At 40.3% G+C, this 23,500-nt stretch overlaps 1 protein-coding gene across 3 annotated transcripts in view; it reads left to right on the top strand.

Moving 5' to 3' along the window:
* Positions 1 to 4,358: 4,358 nt before the first annotated feature.
* chst10 (carbohydrate sulfotransferase 10) overlaps positions 4,359 to 23,500 on the top strand; it is a 64,812-nt gene continuing 45,670 nt past the window's right edge. The window contains exons 1-3 of one of the 3 annotated variants that reach the window (XM_087988091.1): positions 4,359 to 4,690; positions 11,557 to 11,753; positions 19,078 to 19,210. In XM_087988091.1, the coding sequence (XP_087844217.1) occupies positions 19,099 to 19,210 (112 nt within the window). In that variant the 5' untranslated portion in view covers positions 4,359 to 4,690; positions 11,557 to 11,753; positions 19,078 to 19,098. The remainder of the gene's footprint in view (positions 4,691 to 11,556; positions 11,754 to 19,077; positions 19,211 to 23,500) is intronic. The other 2 variants (XM_043691694.2, XM_043691697.2) reach the window with 2 other exon arrangements.

Raw genomic sequence — 23,500 nt, 5'->3', positions numbered from 1 at the left:
GGTTAGCTTTGTCTGGAATTTTCTAGCACTGTAGCCAAATGTGATCCACAGCAGCAATTTTAGTCCACCAAAGTTCATTTTGAAAATTAAACATTAAAGTGTTTAAAAATATATTAAAAAAATGATCTCATTAATGTCTTAGCAACATGAAAAAGATGATGACCTGACATTGGAAAAGCCACAAGCTGTACAGTCCAAAATGATTCAGCCCCGTTAGATTGAAAAAGGGGACACCAAAATATACACACAGACTACCTTTCAGAGACTGTTTGCCTATCCAGCTCAAATGTAAGGATCCCTCAGCTGTCTCATCAACACAGGTCTCATTAGGGTCAGATACCTTCAAACCCATTCACAAAGTGATGGTCAAAGAAAAACAAATGTAACTCACATTTAAAATGAAGACAAATACATTTTGAAGAATCCCAGATTAACTTTCTAGGGTTCAAAATGATTGTGGCTACAGTAAAGCCTGCACATGGCAACATCAAGGCCATTCATGTGTTTCTGATCCTGGGTTAACGTGGAAAAGTTGGGATCCATCAGTGTTGCCAACTTTTATGTCAAATCCCGTTCTAAGTATGCAGAAAAAAATGGATCTTTTTCAGATGCTATGGCACAAATATGTAAATTGGGAACAGACAATTGAACAGCAAGCAATGTTTGGTCATCCTGCATTTTAGAAACATGTCACAACAGATGCATCAGGAAAAGTGAAAGCAGTTGTACTTCCACAAGTCATCACCGGAAGTAAATTGGGTGGAGGAGTCCAGAACTAGAGGGCATAGGTTTAGGGTGAGAGGGGAAAGATATAAAAGAGACCTAAGGGGCAACTTTTTCACACAGAGGGTGGTAAGTATATGGAATGAGCTGCCAGAGGAAGTGGTGGAGGCTAGTACAATTGCAACATTTAAAAGGCATATGGATGGGTATATGATTAGGAAGAGTTTGGAGGGAAATGGGCCGGGTGCTGGCAAGGGGGACTAGATTAGGTTGGGATATCTGGTCAGCATGGGTCAGTTGGAGCGAAGGATCTGTTTCTGTGCTATACATCTCTATAACTCTATGCCTGTTTTTAAAACTGAACACAATGACTTTACTAAAAACAGGAAAACTTTTAATCAAAGTAGAATGCTCACTTTCTGCACTGATTGTCAATTGCTGACTACATTAGCCTTGTCAGAATCTAGTCATTAGCCTTTATCCATCTACAAATGGTAACTTATAACATTGAAGACTATGATATTGCAATAATCTATGCATGTCAGTGCAAGTTTATTATGTGAGAGGAGCTGAAGGCAGAAGCAGAGACAGATAGCGAACTGCAGAAAGGAAAGCTGACTAGCCTTACAAAATAGAGAAAGATTTGGTTCAGTACTAGAGACTACACTGTGAGCTCATATTGTTTGATGACATTGGTACTGTGTGAGGAACTGAAGTTGTTATCTCAAAAGCACGACAGAAACCTATTAATCTTGGCCTTGAAGGATATACCATGTGTACTTTACTTTATGTTTCATCTTAGCACCTTAATGTAACATGGAAATTGTGTTAAGCTAATTTTTTGAGAAGTAATGAAAATGCCTCTTAAAAATACATTTCTATTCTTCTTTGGAGGGAAGTAATATCTAAAATGTGTGTTTATACATGATCAATGTCATTTATTTTAGAACTTGGATTTTGGATGACTGGCATGTGAGCTTTAGTTTGTTTGTTTGAGGGGGTTTAATGATGAACTTTTCTGTCTTTTTGGAGCCATGTTTTTATTAAATGAGTATGAGAAAAGGAACCCCAAGGGTGATAATGGAAATGCTTGCATGGGGAGAATTGTACGAGCAAAGTGAATAAAGAAAGAGGAGCATTAGCTTGTTTCCAGTTTAGAAGGATCAGGAGTTATTTTTTGCTTAGGGTAAAACCCAAATGTTTGGAAAATTCTTGTTTTATCAGCTTCCAGGAGTCTTTATTGAAGTTAGATGTATGACACAGTTTCAGATAGAAAAAGGAATTAGTTCAGAAACATTAGGAAATAGGTTACCTCAGCGTAAAGATTTTCATTTGAAAGTTGAAGACCAGAAGTGTTTGGTTAGAACCCTAACGGTGTTATTTGAAGCTGAAAAGGTCTGAACTTTGTTGTGTGACTATCCAGTAGGATGCTGCCAATCTCTCATTACTGGAAATTGGAAGAAACAGTTAAGTTAAATCTATAGATGTGAATGAGGGGTGAACTTTCTCTAATGTTTGAGAACTGTAATGTAGTAGTGTTGACAGCGATGGAATTTTGTTTTACTGGGTGTTTTGAAATCTTTGAAATTGTGATATATATCATTTGTGTAATTGTTATTGTGCAATAAACATTTGTTTTAATGATAAAACCAGCTCTGTAGCATTACATGGTTATACTTGAGTAAAAAAAAAATTTACAAGCCAGATTTCTGGGATCTGACTTGTCTGGTAATAAAATCAGCTGGTATCATAATGTTATCTTATTGTATGTACAATATCAGATTTTATCATTTGTAAGTGTTGACATTGTTCCCTGCATTCCCAGGTCTAGGTCACTAAAGATGAAAAAAAAGTGGTCCTAATAGTGAAAAAAACAGGATATCCCAGTACATAGATTTCTCTGGTCACCTAACCAACATTGTATCCATTCTGAGGAAGGGTTGTCAGACACGAAACATTAATTAGATTAGATTCCCTACAGTGCAGAAACAGGTTCTTTGGCCCAACCGGTCCACTCCGACCCTCCGAAGAGTAACCCACCCAGACCCATTTCCCTCTAACTAATGCAGACACTATGGGCAATTCACCTCACCTGCACATCTTTGGACAATGGGAGGAAACCGGAGCACCTGGAGGAAACCCACGCAGACATGGGGAGAATGTGCAAACTCCACACAGACAGGATGGAATCGAACCTGGAACGTTGGTGCTGTGAAGCAGCAGTGCTAACCACTGAGCCACTGTGCCACCCATAAGGAAACTGGAGCACCTGGCAGAAACCCACAGACACAGGGGGAACGTGCAAACTCCATGCAGACAGCGGTGCAAGGCAGGAATTGAACCCAGGTCTCTGGCACTGTAAGGCAGCAGCGCTAATCACTGAACCACCATGCCACCCCTACTAATGTTGATGTTCTCTTCAAGAATCCTGTTAAACCTGTGGAGCTTTTCCAGCAATTTCTGTTTTTGTATCCATACCTCCTCAGTTCTGAAATTGTGTTGTGCTTCAACTTTGTAGACAAGCCTGTACTCCAACCCTTTGTATGTCTAAATCAAACACAGAAATTGCTGGAGAAACTCAGCACATCTGGCAACATCTATGGACAGAAGCAGGGCTAGCATTTCAGGTCCAGTGACACTTCTTCAGAACTGGCTGTGGCTAGGCAAAGATTAGAATGTATGGTGATGACTTCACCCTATGACTTTCTCCAGCAATTTCTGTTTTGGTTCAGATTTCCAGCATCCATAGTTTATTGCCCTTTTGTATGTCTATGTACACCAAATCAATTGCCTTGTTATAGTGATACAGTGACAGACTGTGTGTTCATTAGGTGCACCTTGACACTGCAGTGGTGAACTGACTGCATCAACAGACCCAGGATCTGTGGTAAAAACAATGACTGCAGATGCTGGAAACCAGATTCTGGATCAGTGGTGCTGGAAGAGCACAGCAATTCAGGCAGCATCCGAAAAGCTTCAAAATCGACGTTTCGGGCAAAAGCCCTTCATCAGGAATAAAGGCAGAGAGCCAGGATCTGTGTTGCCTAACTGCGTCTACAGTATTAGGATGCTGGAGTTGCACTGCTAGATTCTCTCCATCAGGTGGACCCTGGATCTGTTGTACAGCCAATGAACGCCAGAAGAACCTCGTTTCTGTGGTGCCTATCTTTTCCCACGAGGTTAAAAGTCACACACCAGGTTATAGTCCAACAGGTTTAATTGGAAGCACTAGCTTTCGAAGCACTCCTCCTTCATCAGGTGATTGTGAAGGCGCAGTGCTCTGAAAGCTATTGCTTCCAATTAAAACTGTTGAACTATAACCTGGTGTTGTGTGATTTTTAACTTTTTACACCCCAGTCCAACACTGGTATCCCCAAATCATTTTCCCACGAGAGAGGTCCAAGATCTGCAATGGCCCACTGCCTTCCAGAAGGAGGAATTTACTATCATAGCGCTAAACTGTGCACAGCAAGAGCACCTTGGTGCTGCAGTATCGGGCTGCGTCTACCTGGAGGACCTTAGCGCTGCAGTGCCGGGCTGTGAGCCCTGGGAGGACCTTGGCACTGCAGTGCCGGGCTGCGTCCACTGGGAGGACCTTGGCGCTGAAGTCCCCGGTCCAGTTGTTGTTGTGGTGGTTGTCATGGGCGGCCAGCTGGAGTACGGTTTTTGGCCCGGTTTTTTGGTGTTGCTGTAGGCGGGCTGTGTGCTAGTGAAAAGGGCCCAGGATAGGACTGCTCGGCGTCTGGTGAGGCGATCCGGGCCTAGACCTGACTGAAGGAGGAGCCCGGATTTTGCTCCGGTTCCTGATACTTTTGTGCGCAGCTTGGAGGGCAGACCGAGGGCGGCAACGCTGTTCTGGGCGGAGAGCCTGCTCCAAGTTAATGGAGCGGCAACATTTCATCGTGGGAGCTGGCTGGCAGGCAACGGACGAATTTGGTATCATCGCATGTTTCCGTTACAGAGGGTGGTAAGTAAACCGTTATTGTATCCGAAATGATGTTTACATGGGAGCGATTACAATCCAGCCATTTAATCCAAGCTATTCTGACATTTTAAATCCTGAGTATGATCTGTACATTGTGGACAAGTTTTCTAATTTACAGCAGCATCTTTATCAATTGTTTGTACTATTGAATTTTTGGGAGCTTTTTATTTTCAGTACTATTTTAATTAAGTTACTTATCGTTTCGGAAAGGTACGGAAAAATTTCGGCTTATTTAACAGGGGATCAAGCCTGAGCCAATGGCAAGAATGTAAAAAGATCAGGGGGCACAGGGCAGTGCTGCAGGGTTCGGACCGAGAGCAATGTACTTGACAGTGGAAAAGTGAAAGGAGGCATGCTTAATAGAAGACAGTCTAGGGGTGATAAAGAGGAACTGAGTTATAATAACGAGCCAAAGTGATAATAGATTGATGGACTTGGATCGGCCAGGGAGAGCACAAGTTGCACAGGTCTATTTAGATTTAAAAAATAGCACATGAAAATAAGTAAGTGGTCAGAACAGTGTTTCCTCTGAGCACATTGAAATATACTAGGTTCTTGGGGGAGAAAGTGAGGAGTGCAGATCAGAGTAGAGAGTCAAGAGTGTGGAGCTAGAAAAGCACAGCAGGTCAGGCAGCATCCGAGGAGTAGGGGAATTGACGTTTCAGGCATAGGCCCTTCATCTGGAAAAGCACAGCTGAGCCCGAAATATCGATTCTCCTGCTCCTCAGATGCTGCCTGACCTGCTGGGCTTTTCCAGCACCACACTCTCATAGAACATAGAACAATACAGCGCAGACTATCCAACTGCACTTTTCTTCTCAACCTTCCAAGTTGCAGCTTTTCTCATTCCTTTGCTTTTCACCTTCCTCTCACAATGCTTCTAATGAGGTTACCTCATGGGGTATTTTGAACCATGCATGCTACCAACTACTACCTCTCCACAATTGGACAAGTGATAACAGGCAGGTGGTAGATGTAATGCCAAAGTTAGAAGAGGGATAGATAGAAAGTAATTTTGTGAAGTTGAATGTGTTAACTGCAATAAAGTTTGTAACAGGGAAGACATTCATAAGACGCTAAATTCATTTCACTTTCTGACTTAGAAACCCAGACAATATGTTAAAATCTTAGGAAGAAAATAGAGGCCTTTTAAATGTGATGCTGAGAAACTCCATGTAGACTATAAGACAAGTAAAGAGGTACTTGAAACTACGAGGGCCAAGAGAATTCAAGTGCCATGCAGGAAAGAAAATGTCTGTATTTCAGCAATTTGATTAGAACTGAAAAGGTATGGAGATTTTTGCAAGAGGTCAAAGTAGATGGTAGCAGAAAGAGGGGTCGGCCTATCTGTACTTGGATGAAGGATGTCACATCGCGGTTGCAGAAGCGTTATGGTGGATGTGAGAAGATGACAAAGACAGCTAAGTGTGATATACTATGACACAAGATCTCCACGTGGGAGTAGCAGAAAACAGCAGAGTGAGAAACAATTTGTTTTAAGTGACAAGTTTATTACTTTACAATTAACATATTTTTAATCTGAAGAAAAACTACCAGTAAAGTTAATAACATTACTTCTCTATAAACAGGGGAGACACATCCCTCTCTGATATGCTCAGTGCTTTCTATGCTCGGTCTGAGCAGAATGCCAGTGGTGTGGTGATGCCTGCCTCAACAACCCCAGGAACACCTGTTCCTCCAGTTACCGCTGCAGACGTCAGATTGGTCTTCCTGGGAGTCAACCCAAGGAAAGCGATGTGCCCGGATGGTGTCCCCGACCGAGCACTCAGATCCTGTGCGGACCAGCGGGCAGAGGAATTCACCGATATCTTCAACCTGTCTCTCCTATAAGCCAACGTCCCCAACTGCTTCAAGAAGACCAACATCATCCCCGTACCTAAGAAAGCAAGTGCAAAGTGCCTTAATGACTACCGCCCAGTGGCTCTGGCCTCCATAATTATGAAGTACTTTGAGAGGCTGGTCATAGTCCAATCAACTCTAGACTCTCAGCCTGCCTTGATCCCCTACAATTTGCCTACTGATGTAACAGGTCCACAGCAGGTACCATATCCCTAGTCCTTCCATGCCTAGAACATCTGGACAACATGGAAACCCACATCAGACTCCTGCTCATTGACTGCAGCTCCATCTTCAACACCATTATCCCATCCAGACTAATCTCAAACTCAGTGACCTTGGTTTTGGCTCTGCCTTCTGTAACTGGATCCTCAGCTTTCTGACTCACAGACTGCAATCAGGGAAGATCGGTAACTGCACCTCCCCCATAACACTCAACACTGATACGTCCTCAACCCACTACTGTACTCCCTGGACACCCACAACTGTGTTGACAAATTCCAAATGATCACCATCTACAAGTTGGTGATGACACCCACCATATTAGGACGGATATCTAACAATGATGAATCAAAATACAAAAGGGAGATAGAGGGCTTGGCGATGTGGTGCAGTGAAAACAACCTCTCTCTGTGTCAGCAAACCTAAAGAACTGATCATTGACTTCAGAAAGAAAGGAACAGAACATGCCCCCATCTATATCAGCAGAACTGAGGTTGAGAGGGTGGAGAATATTAAGTTCCTCGAAGTGATGATAAACGACAATCTGTTCTGGATTTCACATGTAGATGCGACGGTCAAGAAGGCACAACAGGTCTTCTTCCTCTGGCGGCTCAGGAAATTTGGCATGTCCACCAGGACCCTCACAAACTTATACAGGTGCACCTTTTGAAAGCATACTGTCAGGATGCATAATTCCTGAAGAAGGGCTTATGCCCAAAAAGTCGATTCTCCTCATCGGATGCTGCATGACCTGCTGTGCTTTCCCAGCACCACACTCTCGAGTCTGATCTCCAGCATCTGGAGTCCTCACTTTCTTCTGGGTGCATATTGGCCTGGTATGGCAACTTCTCTGCCCTGGACCGTAAGAAACTACACAAGGTGGTGTGCACAGCCCAGACCATCACAGAAGCCAGCCTTTCATCTTTAGACTTCATTTACTCAACTCGCTGCGACAGAAAGGTTGCCAACATCACAACTTGATAATAATCTACAGCCTCTTCCATCAGGCAGAAAATACAGAAGCTTGAACATGCACTAGCTTCTGTATGGTAACTTGGAAACTTTTTATTTTGTTTAAGATATGTAAATACACGTTGTTATTGGAATCTTTGCCCATCTTGTTTTAATATCTTAATTGAAAGCCTATACTTGAGACAGTGTGGCATTCCCTCATTCCTGAATTGAGTGCCAGCTTAGCATTCTAACCTAAGTCTTGGAAGTGAAATTCGTGTCCACAGCCTTCCAAACCAGCTATGAAGTGTTTCCAATGAATTGAGGCTTTTAGGCCCCTTGATGATTTTTCAGTATTTTTGCTTTTATTCTTTTATCAATTTTGCTTTGGAGCTGAGAACTGGGAAATATGAGCTGAAACTGATGTGGACTTAGGGACAGCTTGTGGTAAAAGGAAAAGAACAGACTAAACAAGAGTACTATGTTTAAAGAAATATCACTTGGCTATTAACTAAGTCAATTCATGAGAATTGGTTCCAGCAAGTCTGGAAGAGATGGTTTTATATGGTAATTGAGGCCTCAGGGAAAGACTATCAGCATCTCAGGTCAAAACCAGAATTGAAGTTTTTTTAAAAAACTGTGTTTTCTGGGGAAATGAGCTTTGCTGCTGACAACACAGCATGAAGATTTGAAAGCTCCCTGCCTAATCTCTGACACCAGCTTCTGGAAGCCCAAAGAGTAGAAAGCTGAGTTGGAAGTATTGCTACCTTTGCCTGGGTATACTGAGAAGGTGATCCTGATTAGTGGTTACAGAAGGACAACCCCACATCTATGCTGTGAAACAAAGCATCATGAAAACCATTTAATTAATCTGATCAGTTTTGTTGTTTTCTTTCACTTATCTCTTAATACCTTTTGTGTGAATGGGGACTGAAAACAAATGAGTTTGGTTTAAGGTTTAGGCATTACAGGACTTAGATTACCATGTTGACTAATCATCTCTCTGCTAAAGTTATTGTGGTTGTAGTAAACAGTTAAGTCTTTTGTTTATAATACAAAACCAGTGTCTGGATATTAATGGTTTGAAAAGTATGGGATTGGTTATTCAAAACTCTGGTTAGGAATCATTGGAATGATTTAACAACTTAATTTTACTGTGTTGTAAATACAAAGATAGACAGGCTGATTTGGTTCAGCTATCTGATTGTGTGTAATTACAAGGCTGATATTTACATAACAGTTGAAATGTGTGGCACTAGAAAAGTTCAGCAGGTCAGGCAGCATCTGAAGAGCAGGAGAATTGATGTTTCAGGCATATTCCCTTTAACAGGAACGTTGGGGGGGGGATGGTGGCTGAGAGATAAATAGGAGGGTAGGAGTGGAGGGAAGGTAGCTAGGAAGGCTATTGGTAGATGCACATGGGGGGGTGATAGTGTTAGGTCAGAGGGGAGCATGGAACAGATAGGTGGGAAGGAAGATGGACAGGTTGGACAGTTCAAGAGGCCAGTGCTGGGTTGGATCTGGGATAGGGTGGGGGAGGGGAGATAAGGAAACTGGTGAAGTCGATGTTAATGCCGTGTGGTTGGAGGGTCCCAAGGCGAAGATCTTCCTCCAGTTGTCAGGTGGCTTGGATTTGGTGGTGAAGGAGGCCCAGGACTTACATGTCCTTGGTGGAGTAGGAGGGGGAGCTGAAGTGGTCGGCTGCAGGGTGGTGGGGTTGTTTGGTGCATGTGTCCCAGAAATGTTCCCTGAAATGTTCCGCGAGTTGGTATCCTGTCTTGCCAATGTAGAGGAAAGCACATCGACAGTAATGACACAGTGGATGAGGTGTTTTGCTGTGCAGGAAAATCTCTGCTGGGTGTGAAACGGAAGTGAGGGGACGGAAGTGAGGGGAGAGGTGTGGGCGCGGGTTTTACACCTTTTGCGGCAGCAAGGGAAGAAGCTGAGAGTGGAGGTGGACTGGTGAGGTGCATTGACCTAATGACAGAGTTGCAGAGGGAATGATCTCTGCTGAACACAGATGGGGTGGGGGACTGGATGTCCATGGAGAAGATGAGGCATTGGGAGCCGGAGAAACAAGACATGGAAGAGATGGAGGGTGTGAGTGGTGTACCAGATGTATGTGGGGAGTTCCTGAACCAAGGGGGACAGGACAGTGTCAAGATATGAGGAGATAACTTTGGTGGGGCAGGAGCAGGTGGAGATGATGGTTCAACCGGGGCAGTCAGGTTTATGGATTTTGGGTAAGAGGTAGAACCGGCCAGTCCGGGATTCGAGGACTATGAGTTTGGACGCTGTGGAAGGGAAATCCCCTGAAGTGATGAGATTGTGGATGGTCTGGGAGATGATGGTTTGGTGATGGGAAGTGAGGTCGTGTTCGAGGGGGCAGTAGGAAGAGGTGTCCGTGAGTTGGCGCCTGGCTTCAGCAGTGTGGTCTTTGGTGCGCCAAACTACCATAGCGCCCCCATCCTCTCCGTCCGTTGGTTTAATGGCGAGGTTATGGTTGGAGCAGAGGGAGTGGAGGCTGCACTTTTCGAGGGTGAGAGGTTGGAGTTGGTGAGAAGGGTGGGCAATTTGAGGTGGCCAATGTCACGGCAACAGTTGGAGATGAAGAGGTCGAAGGCGGGTAACAGACCAGGATGGGGTCTCCAAGTGGATGGCATATGTTGGAGGTGGGAGAAAGTGTCTTTGGCAGGTGAATGGGAGTCTCGATGGGAAAAGTGAGAGTGGAGGCAGCGGAGGAAGAGTTTGATGTCACAATGCGTGTAAAATTTGTTGACCTGGGAGCATAGTGGGATGAAGGTGAGACCTATACTGAGAACTGACCGTTCATCCTCAGTGAGGGGGAGGTCTGCGGGGAAGATAAAACTCTGACAGGTCTGGCGGAGAGGACCTGGTGTCGAGGTGGAGTTGGGAGTGGGGGTGGAGACTGTCTCTGGAGTGGGTGTGGTCATGGGATCATCGGTGATTTCATGGGCGACATCACCAGAGGTGTTTACATAAGGAAGTCTTATATTGTTGTATAAATCAATAATGGATGAACAGCACAAACAAATGTCATTTCACCTGAAATAGGCTAAATTTTAAACATAAAGTTTTTAGAAATAATGTGTGTTAATCATGGATAAGTTGCATTTACAATATTGTAGACTTGTTTTCTCCTGCCTTTGTGTATATATATTTGTTAACACTTATCATAACAAAAAAATTAACAAAGTTTATTATTTGCCTGCAATTCTAATATATTCACTTGAATTAAAAAAGACCCGAGAGTTTGCTCAATAATACTGTAAATGTATATTCAAAGGTTTTCAATCTGTGATTGGTACAGAGTGTCAGTTTTATGAAATATATATTTATTTGAAAACTTAATTTTAATATGAATCATTTTATTAAAAGGTATTATTGTTTCCACGTTTAATAGATAGATGTACATTCAAGAACATGGGTGAAATGTTAAGCCTTGTTCCATTAGACGTGACAGTAAAAATTAGTAGAATATTTAAAAGCATGTACATTTTGATTATAGTGTTAACTATCTACCCTCACACTCTTGTACATTTGAGGGGAATGAGTTATGATTATTAAGTCCATCTCACAATTTAAATAAACATTTCACTTTCAAATTTCAACCCACTGTTATATAATAAGCTATAGTATTATTTTAAATTTGTTTCTGCCTTGCTTCACTTATTGCTTCTAAAGTACATGCTATCTCCTTATACTTCCATCATAAGTGATTCTAAAAGTGTGCTGCAACAATATGTGATCAATTCTGTCTTTTTTTTTCTGCATTTCTGACACTGGATCACAAATAGTTTTGAACATTATGCAATCTTCAGTGATTATCTCCACTTCTGACCTTGCGATGGTGAGAAGATCATTGATGAAGCAGTTGGGCCTAGGCCTAGGAAGCAGCTGAAGATAGTTGGGCCTAGGACTCTACCCTGAGGAATTCCTGGGACTGATATCTGGAGTCTGAGAAGATTGACTTGCTATTACCACAGCCATTTGGGTATGTGCTAGATATGACTCTAGCCAGCAGAGAACTTTCCCTCAATTCTCATTGACTCTAAAATGGACACAAACAATAATTACTGGAGAAACTCAGCAGGTCTGGCAGTGTCAATGATACTGTTTCAGATCTCCAGCATTTACAGTTCTTTGTTTTATCTCACTGACTCTAGTTTAGCTAGGGCTCCTTGATGCTACATTTGGTGAAGTGCTGCCTTAATGACACTGTCACCTCATCCTTGAAGTTCATTTCTTTTGTTCATGTTTTAACTAAGACTGGAATGATATCAGGAAGTGACTAGTCCTGGCAGACTCCAAAGTATGCGCCAGTGAGTGGGTTCTGCCTCAGGAGCTGCATCTTGAGAACACTGTCAATGACCCCCTTCTGTAATGTTGTTGATGATGAAGAGCAGGCCAGGTCACTAATTGGCTGGGTTGGGTTGTCCTTCTATTTGTTAAATAGAACATACCTGAGGAATTTTCCACATTGAAAGGTAGATGCTGTTGTTGTCAGTAGATTACGGATCACCATTCATGACTGAATGTAGCAGCATTTATTGTTCAAGCTAATCCATCAACACCTCGTTTTTAGGAATGGCTGGTGCTGCTCTTGGTTTCCACCTGCTGTAAGACATCTTTTCCTGCTGCTTGAGCAAAGTAACAGTTAAATCCAACTCACAGAGTTCTAGTAACTTGTTTTAAATATGCAACAACTTCTACAGCCCTTGGTTTAGAGCAGTACCTTTTCCTCATTGTGGTTTGCAATCCAAAATAAAGAAAAATAAAACGTTGTGGTCTTTTCAGGAAAATTTCTTGAGTCTTTTTGCAGATGTGTCCATCTAGGCAAATGGGACATTTCCATCACATGGCTTACGTTTTAGGTGATGAACAGAATGTAGGCCTTTTTTTTAGGATTTCCAATCTCTGATCTGCTGTTGTAGCAATGCCATTCAGCTGGCTGGTCAGTTGGCTTTCTGATCAATTTTGTGCCCCACAAAAAAAAATGCCCTCTTGTATAGCACTTACGTTTCTTTGCCCAAGTTTGGGATATAGTCCAGGAATCCATCTGTGCTGTCTGTCGTCTACATGGTATGGACTGTTTCATTATCTGGGGGAATACAAATAGAGCTGAACAATGTGCAAGACTGCTACCAACTATTTCTTAGCCAATCTAAGTGCAGCTTAAGTGTTGTTTGATTGCTTTTTTTGATGACTAGAAGTAGGTTGAAAAGCTGGTAATTGGCCAGATTTGATTTTTCAGGACAAGGCACTCCTGAATTTCCTGCATTTTTGGGTGAATGCCAGTGTTATGGCAATTATCATAGCTTGCACTTTGGTTTGTTCTGGACCACAGGTCTCTGTTATTACGATACAGGTGTTTTTGATGTTCAGTGGAATAAATTGGTTTGGTAACTGATATATTTGACTAGAGCACTTTAGAAGGAGGTACTGTAGACCATCCACTCAGCTCAGCGGTAATACTCCAGCTTCTATGTTAGAAGATGTGTGTTCATTTCCCGCTGGAGAAATTTGAGAATGTAATATATACTGACATACCAAGCATTTTGAGGGAGCACTGCACTGCAAGAGATGCCAACTTTCAAGTGAAAGGTTAGTCTGTGGCCTCATTTATTAATAATCTTGTAAGTTCTTTGGCCTGAATGATACTTATCTGTCAACTGACATCACAAAAACATTTCTAAAGAAGAGTCGTATTTGACTCGAAATGTTTCTTTTTTCTCCCTCCACATAAACTACCAGACCTGCTGAGTTTCACCAAGACTTTCTGTTTTTATTTCAGATTTACAGTATTTGCAGTACTTTGCTTTTATCACAATAACAGATTCTGGTCTTAATTATATTTGTGGTTGCTTGCTATGTGCACATTGGCTGTATATGCTTGCTACAGTGTGAATGACTACAGTACAAAGAACTTAATCACTATAAAGCAAGTGGGGCACAGTGAAAGATACTGTACAAATGCAAATTATTTTTCACTTCTTACAGAAGGTAGCTGCCTTGTCTCTTACACATACTTGCTCGAATCCACTGTCTTTCATAATGGTAATACTCATGAAATGTCTTACTGTTGTTAATTGCTTAATTGCCATCTACTGTTATAAAACTGTCGAATGCTTCTAATGTATTTGGCTACACAGTTTAACCTTTGAAAGTTTAAACTATAAGTTTCTAACTTGTATTACTCAAGTTTCTTTTCTCTTTTTCATGGGATAGGGGGGATTGCTGGCAAAGACGGCATTTTTTGCCTCTTTTGAATTATCTTTGAACTGAGTAGTATGCTTGGTCATTTCAGAGAGCACTTAAGAGTCAGTTACATTGCTTTTGGTTAGGAGTCCTTCCGTAAAGGAATTCAATGAATCAGATGGGCGTTCTTACAACGTTCAATGGTAGTTTCATGACATCATTACTGAAATTGCCTTTATATTGCACATTAATAATTAATTAATGTTCCCAGAACATTAGTCTGGACCTCTGATTCCTCCCCCAATAACATTACCACAATACCATTACCACCCTTAGTTTATGATTTAACCATTGTGTTATGAAGTTTAAGAGAGAAGTTTATATACCTTTTAAGACAGAAAGAATGCTGTTCTGAACTGAGAAATTGCAAACATCTATGTATATGACTAGATGACAGTCCCAGAGTATACTGGAAAATTGAAAATATGTAACATTTGGCTGTGAAATGGAAAACTGAGTTTTAGTTGCTGGTTTGACAACAATTCAGATTTAACCAGTCAGTTTAAATTATGCTAGGAGAAAGTGAGGACTCCAGGTGCTGGAGATCAGAGTCAAAGAGTGTGGTGGTAGAAAAGCACAACCGGTCAGACAGCATCCGAGCAGCAGGAGAATCAATGTTGATGAAGGGCTTGTGCCTGAAACATTGATTCTCCTGCTCCTCAGATGCTGCCTGACTGGTTGTGCTTTTCTAGCACCATACTCTTCAAGTTTAAATTATGCCTCGGCATACTAAAACCTAATGAATTTTGAATTTATTGTCTTGCCAACATAAGCCAATGAGACAGTCCTGTGATGGGGGATGTAAAATGCAGACGTTTTGAAAATTGGTCAGAGAACAACTGCCATAGAGAGAGAGAAACTCATGGAGAGCTAAGTGCCCATCTAATATCTTGCTCTGAAAGAAATTAGAAAACACTGACTATCAATAGTACCTTTTCATGTGAAACATTCTTGCAGTTAAAAAGAAAGATGATGACCCAGGGAGATTCTTAGCTGGAAGAGTAATGACACAGAAGAATACAAGCAACTGTGTTGTTTTGAAATTAAGTTGATGTAATTTTAATGAGTGTCTTACTGGAACAGTAGATGATTATAGAGGTGGAGGCAGATAGTAAGCAGTTAAGAGAAAGGGGGGCTTAGAATTGTGAATAGTTGTTGTTTAATGTTCACTTTTAGAGTTAAAAATAAATTAATGTTATTTTCTTTAAATAGTGGAATCTGGGAGTTCTCTGTCACTCATGTTTTAACAGATTACGAGGTGAGGTGAACTTTTCTGGATGTTTGGTTTAATTAACAGAGGGGTTCGCCTCCATGTTGTAACAATTGTTTACAGTCCTTCCAGAGTATATAAATATAGGTGGGTTCTATTACAAGTTTCTATTACAGGCATTCTAATAGAAGTGTGATGTCAGTAGTTTGCTCATTCTTTCAACAGACATTTCACATAAATTCATGCTATTATACATTGGAGTCATTTCAACATCTAATTGCCTCCAAAGCAAGTCATAAATTCATTGCAAGTGTATTTTTTTTTGTCGCCCAACTTTGAAATATTACCATGCTCATATGATGCAAAATAGATACAATGAAAGTGACTTGACACAGGGTGGGAAAATTGCATTTAAGGGCAGCAAAGCAAGACTTGCATTTATAGAGCACTATCCGGTTCTTAGCATGGTTCAAGGCATTTTGCAGCCAATTAATTACTCAAAGTGTGGGGATTGATCTACAAAGCAACAATGTGATGATCAGTTAGTACATAGCAAATGTTTGTAGCAGCGAGGGTATCTATTTGATGGTAATGATTGAGGAGTAATTTTGACCAGGTAGCCAAGAAAATTCCTATGCGTGTCTTTGAGTAGAATGTTTGATATCTCAAAAACTCTTTCCCTAAAATATGGAACCATCAGCAATGGCTCTCAGCAGTAAAGGAATTATGTTCCCTGTTCAACTTGCTGACAGTGGCCCACAGAATTCCTGCTATCTTGTCAGTGAACATTTCCTCTGATGTGGTAACTTTTTCAGCACAGTACCTTCAACTAAGATCTGTGACTGCTGCACACCAATTAAATTGAAGTATCCACATTGAGATGCAGCGCGTCCAAATAAGCAAGTATAAAGCATGAAATATAATTTTGGTTTGACTAATGCATAAGAAGTAAAAATATGCAATAGTACTTAATTCCAATTAATCAGAGATAAATGAAAGATAGAATAATAAGGAAATATCTTCAGTATTTAAGAAACAAGCTCCCACAATAATGTTCCATTGAAGGGAATGGGATTTTACACGAGTAAAATATATTTTTCAGGATTGGAAACGTTGTTCAGCCATATTTAGTACATTGCTAAACCCCAACAAAATTATGACTATACCGACTTTCACTTTTTAAAGCTCCTTTTATTGCACAACTTGCAGTCAGATACAGTAAGATCTCACAATTCCAATGACTTCATTGATGAACCTATTGGTGAGGATGTCAAGAGCACACCCTCCAGAGGAAGTGCGTATCTCTGATAGCAACTTATAAGTTTCCATGTTTAAGTCTGCTGTCAGATTCTGCCCATTATAATGGTAAGTGCTGATAGTTTGACTCTTATTCTCATCTGAGTCAGTTACACTTTCTCAGTACAACACTGGTGTCAATTAACATTAAATATGACTTGAAGTCCGCCTTCTAGACCAGTACAAGTGGTACCACTGACTACAAGATTAGATTCGATTACTTACAGTGTGGAAACAGGCCCTTCGGCCCAACAAGTCCACATCGCCGAAGCGCAACCCACCCAGGCCCATTCCCCTATATTTATCCCTTCACCTAACACTACGGGCAATTTAGTATGGCCAGTTCACCTCACCTGCACATTTTTGGACTGTGGGAGGAAACCGGAGCACCCGGAGGAAACCCATGCAGACACGGGAGAATGTGCAAACTCCACACAGTCAGTCGCCTGAGGCGGGAATTCAACCCGGGTCTCTGGCGCTGTGAGGCAGCAGTGCTAACCACCGTGCTGCCCATGAAGATCTTTAATGCATCTGTAGTAAAGCAATTTTTTAAGCACAACTTGTAAATTTTTTGCTATTATTCTCAACTTAGTATCAAATTGCAAAGGTGATGGATTTCAAGGGTAAGTAACTATAAAGATCAAAGCACAATGACATCATTTGAAAATAATTTATGGAGGAAATGGAACAATGAGAACTAGGATGATCAGCTTTTAGAAAACTTCATAGTAAATTCCAATCTGCTATGTTTAAAGTCTTGCCAGTTTAAGAATACTCATAGGATTTGAAGTAAATTGTCATAGAAAGAAGTTTATAAATATTCCCTTGACGTTTTCAATGAGCTTTTGCTGATTCAAAGTTTAATCCTTTTCCCTTCAGTGATGTCTCCAAATTTCTGGCACTGCCATCAGTCTCTTTTGTGCAAACTTTTCAGTATAGTCTCCCTCGTTTCCCTATATATGTATTGTATTTCTCCACTGATCTACAAAGCAGGTCACATGCTCCTTCTTACAATTACACTTTGCTTACGTACATTGGAAATGTTTCCCTTTTCCATAGTAATTTGTATTATTCAGATTCTTGAAGTAATTATACCACATTTTAGCAACATTTTCTTGAGCCATATTTTATTCCATATTTTGGTTGTTCAGTTGAACTGTCAGTGCAGTTCTGGGCATAATTGTTATCTTGTTTACAAACCAGTTAATTAGTTTTTCTGTATACTGAAGGGTAAGGTATTTATTCAGTCCTCCTCTGGAGGTTGAGGATTAGATAGGTAAAGGATACAGGAACTCGCTATGACCTGGTGAATTGAACGCTCAGCTTTGAGCAATGTTCCAAAAATAACAATTAAATTAGAAACCACAAGAATCTAGGAAGAATAAGAAAAACAACCTGGTTAAAAATCACAATAGGGTGTTGATGAAGAATGTACTGTCAAACAAATGGGTAAGTATTGAGTAAAGAACCACAAAAATTGTTCTTTGAATTTGATTGTTTCAAATTCAAGTCAATAAAATGAACACTGAAATCAAAGACATACTGCAATTAGACTAACGAATGAAAAATTAAAATGACCACAGATTAATATAAAATATTATGTTAAAAATGGAACTAGCTTTATTATAAATATCATTGAATCACTAAAAATAAATTGGAAAGCAGTCTGGAAATAATAGTAGACAAATCACTTTTATAATTTTAAGACAATATAAAGAAGCATTACAGGCCATGATAAAGTTCGAGACCTTCTAGCCAGATCATTAGAAAATAAATCTGGAGAAATTGTGGTGAAGTTTTGTAACTGTTGATCAGGCAATAATGAAGAACACTATGTTTGATTTCAACCATCGTGTTCTTCTTGAAGAATTATCAGGACCAAAACCAAGTATGAAAGGAATACAAATCAGCAAGTTCTGGAGAATCTTTCTTGAACTTAGGAGTCTGGACAAAGCATTTAACCTCAAGAAATTAATTCAAATGTTGAATGGGATGGACAAAGTAAATCCAAATTAGTTCTTGAAAGCTCGCTAAAATTGAAACAAAGTGAAAATTAATGAAATTATTACAGATATCAATAATGGTATTTGAAATAATCTACCAAACAATTTCATGGAATCAATCTATGTTATCCTAAGCATAAAAGGTGCATTTTTGATGACAAGTTTAATAGTTTAGATGGCCTTGTTTCCCACTGGTTTCATTCTCTGAAACCTGTGAATTGATGTATAATCTGGTAAGCTAAATTTAATTAAAGTACAAAATGAAAGCAAAGACAGCAACCTCTATTTAATGTAATGAAATGTTCCAAGGTAAAGAAAATGTAATTATCACTGTTTTGGGGATAAACTGTTTTAAATCACAACTAATCATCAATAACGTTTCTTTCACCACTGAAACAATTTTGAATTGATTAGATTGGAAAACTATTAAAGAATTTGATCTGCATCATGCCTAAATGTAGATCTGAATATTTTGTAACTTACCTTTGCTTCCAAAACTGTAGATTAGGACATGGAATATTTTGTAATTATTATTTTTTTAATGTTTGCAGAGAACACACAAGTGATGGCTTATGTCTGAAAACATGCGGCACCGATGCTTGCTGCTGGCTGTGTGTGGATGGGCAGTTTTCATGTTGCTGTTTGTCAGTAAATTTATTACTTTAAGTCTCAGAGATAAAGAAGGTAGGTCAGAAGTGAATGATTATTTGGTTTTGCTTTCAGAATAATCAGCCTTTGGGATTTATCACATATGGTCTTAATTTGGTAATAGCAGCAATTGTACTGTCACAATTGATTGATTGTATTTTCCTCCTTCTAAACTCCATTTTAGAGCCTTCCACAGCATTTAGAGTAGACAAGTGACTAAGCTATGCTAAACCTCTGCTATGAATTATACAAGTGGCAAAAGTGTGATGTGATTGAAAGAGGTTTCTTGAAAAGCCTTTGGATAAGTATTTCAAATTGACTGAAACAAATATCCCTGAAATCTGTTAAACATAATTCCTCATTGTAATATTTGCTTTATTCGCCATTTAACTTTTTAAACACCCAGAAGCTATTTGTTCCTTCAGAGTTCATCCTGACTTCTGCCAACTTTGGCAATATGCTTATCTCTATTGTAATCATATACCAGATCCAATTAATGGGAAATTGCCCATTCACAGCCACTAATCTCATATCAGATTTGAAAAGCAGAATATTTATCTCTTATTTCTTTAAAGTAGTAATTTAAGGATAACATCACGTGACACTGGGCAAAGCATTAGGGAGAGGAATTTCTGAAGGATCAAGTGATGGACATGAATGCACTGAATAATAACAGTGTATTGGTGTATGAGTTGCAAAGAACTGTTTAGGTTATATTTGCTCTTAATATTTCTGCCACAGGGTTTTGGACCATGCTTTCTCCAGTACTGTGCTGGTAGAACCTAACAATACCCAATAATGCCACAATATCCAATCATACCAATGACGGAAACTTGCTGTTGATGGATTATGAACATTTTCTAGACTCTTCCTCCACCCTGATGTCTTCCTATTCCGTTGTCAGGATCCACTTTAATGTTGATAAATTATTAAATCACATTTTGTTGACTGCAGATTCTAGAATGAATCAAGACCCAGTTGTCCAAGATCTAGACACCTACCTAATCCAACACTTTCTGATCCTCACAATTGTTTTCAGTGTCCTTAGTTTCTAGAATTCACTTCAGTGTTCCTGGAACCTCAAATTCCAGCATTCCTTTCCAATGCTTTCTGACCTTTGCTGTCTTTCAAATTACAGCAAGACAGTAGGATCCCATTCCAGTTGTGCAAAACCTACACCTCTTTCACAGGTCACAAAGTGGTCAGTCAGTGTCCCTGATTATATTGTTTCGTGAAACCACCCTATTATTGAGGCTTTCAACTTTCAACCTTAAGTAATACCACAGCAGATTTGTAGAAATGTTTTCAGAACTTCCTGTCCACTTCCAATTAATCTTTCAAAAATAACACTTTTTATGTCAAACTTCAACGATAACAATGGTAATATAAAAGTATGAATGTTTAATATATGGAAACAAAAAGTACCAAAATCACTGTGTTTAGAGGCTGTTACTTGACCCTTGTTTTAGTATGGTTGAGATTAGCAGCATAAAATAGTCAACTTTTGAATGAATGTTTTCATTAGATTTTTGACTTTTATATTTTTTACATGATATAATGCTTTCACCTGGTAAAGCACCACGTCATCTGAGTTGCCTGAAATAATTGGTTTGATATTCTGGACCTTCTTTCAATTCAACTTTTAACCTCACTGTGTGGTTCTGTCATCTCAGAGGTAGAGCACAGCAAAGAGCTGTGTTTGGAGTATTTTGCAGGTTGACGACGAGTGCTGGCAGAGGGTAAGACTGTTATTGATGCTTAAGGGAAGTGTTGGAATTGGATGTACTTAACATCTCCTGCTGCATTAGATAGAACTTCTTCTTAATTAGAAAAAGACTGAAACTGTATTAAGAAGCTGATTGCTTCTGGTGATACCCTTCTCCACCAGGCTCTGACTTTAGTTATGGCACATGGACCAGTCAGATGGATGTACACAATTATATGGAAATGTGTTGCTGGAGAAGCGCAGCAGGTCAGGCAGCATCTAGGGAACAGGAGAATCGACGTTTCGGGCATTAGCCCTTCTTCAGGAATGAGGAAAGTTTGTCCAGCAGGCTAAGATAAAAGATAGGGAGGAGGGACTTGGAGGTGGGGGGGTGGAAATGTGATAGGTGGAAAAAGGTCAAGGTGAGGGTGATAGGACAGATTGGGGTGGGGGCGGAGAGGTCGGGAAGAAGATTGCAGGTTAGGGAGGCGGTGCTGAATTTGATGGATTTGACTGAGACAGGCTGGGGGGAGGGGAAATGAGGAAACTGGTGAAATCAGAGTTCATCCCTTGTGGAAACACATCTCCAGCAACACATTTCCATCTCTGATCTCCAGCATCTGCAGACCTCATTTTCTCTTCTGTACACAATTATATGCCAAGCAGAATTTTTGGTTCTATGCAAATGTCTTTCCAGATGTAATTCTAAGAGGCTGCTATACTCCTTTGGTATCCTGTTCAACAATATGAAAAGTAAATTGGAATGGAAGGTTTGGTTGGCACCTTTTCATTTTGGTACTCAGCTATTGGTTCTTCTTCAAGGCTGTATCTAAACTAGAGATTGGTTAGTTTAGTTGGCTAGACAGTTGGCATGCAATGCAGATTGATGCCCACAGCATAAATTCAATTTCCTTATTGGCTGAGGTCACCATGAAAGCCTCTCTTTCTCAACCTCGTCTAAATTGTGGTGACCTTCAAGTTAAATTGATCACCAGTCATCCTGTGGTCCATTGGGACTGTGGCAGCTTTTGTTAGTCATTCTAAACGGAACATGTTGCTTAGGAATAGTATCCAAGACACAACTTTAGAAAGATAGGGGGAGAATGCTGAAAGACCTGGATAGAATGGACATGGAGATGTTTCCACTAGTAGGAGAGACTAGGACCCAAGAGCACAGCCTCAGATTGAAGGACAACCCTTTAAAACTGAGATAAGGAGAAATTGCTTCAGCCAAAATGTGGTGAATCTTTGGAACTTACTGCTGCAGAAAGTTGTGGAGGCTAAATCATTTGAGTGTATTGAAGATAGAGATAGATTCTTGATTAGTAACGGGATCAATGGTTACGGGGAGAAGGCAGAAGATTGGGTTGAGATATATATCCACCATGATGAAATGGTTGAGCAATTTTAATGGACTGATTGACCTAATTCTTCTATATTGTATAGTATAGTTTAAGGTGATACTGCCGATGCACATACCATGCCTTTTCTGGGTTTTCCTCAGCAAGCACTGTATCTTTTCTCTTTTGGCTTCCAAAGTTCTGGACCTCTCCAAAGATCAAGACTATAATTCTGCAGTGGACTACGGCAGCTTCTGTGCCTAGGATATGCTGCCCTGTTAATTTATATTTTAAGATAAATTTGATCAGCTTGCAGTTCTTTCTCCTCTGCTATTGTTCCTTTCAGATCATGTGGTTGTTATGTTAGTTTTGGAGCATAATCCACAATCTGGTTCCTGGTTTGGGTTTCATAGTCCAAAGTATATTTCTTCACAGCTCTGGATGTTGTGGTAACCTCCAGTTCATATTGTTTTTCAGCTGTACGACCTATTCTACAAACTACCACAGAAATTCCTCTCTATCCTGCAATTCCTATACCCTTCAGATAGTTTCTGGATTCCCTACAAAGTCTGTCCATTATTTAGACAATAGTTTGGTGCCTCACGTTGACTCTGATATAGTTGACTATATCAACTTAATCCTATCACAAAGCTTTTGACTTGAATGCTGGCCTCCCTCTTCCCCATTTACTAATAATTGCTAATTGCCTGTATAGCCTAGGTCCTTTTGTAGGCACATTTGGCTGTGACTAAACTGGACCTAAACTATCACATCTTTGTCTTTCTTCTTCTTTTAAATACCTCCCCGTGTTATCATTTCTCGCCTCATGAGTTCTCTGCTCTTTGAAATCCCAACCCAACTCTTCACTATTTCTTAATCTTTCTACTCTCCTGCCATTCTCCAAAAAGTTCATTAAGGACACTTATTGCTGCCTCCTTATGAGCAGCATCCCTAACTATCAACTTTCCACCTAGTGCTGTGGAGTAATCTTGCCAATTTCCTCATGTCCAACGCACCTCCTCCAGTACTTACACTTCAGAGTAACTGTTCACCTGTAAATAAAGCTCATGTTACCTTAATGCTTGTTGATTATTGTATCAGTATCATGGTTTGAGGGGGTTTTCGGTAAGATATTAAATACACTGGGTCCCCACAACAAAGAAAGTGAGATCATGTGCCCAGTTGGTGGTAGTAACCATCATTCTGTGTTTTGGTTTCCTGACTGTCATTCCTACATTGTCTTGATTTTTACAATTCTGGTAAGAACCATTAACACTTAAA

This window comes from Chiloscyllium plagiosum, unplaced genomic scaffold (genome assembly GCF_037043375.1).
Source record: "Chiloscyllium plagiosum isolate Xiang-an unplaced genomic scaffold, Cpla_swu_hap1 HiC_scaffold_6, whole genome shotgun sequence".
Lineage (NCBI taxonomy): Eukaryota > Metazoa > Chordata > Chondrichthyes > Orectolobiformes > Hemiscylliidae > Chiloscyllium > Chiloscyllium plagiosum.
The sequence above is the reverse complement of the archived record's forward strand: the minus strand, read 5'-3'. Positions and strand labels throughout refer to the sequence as shown.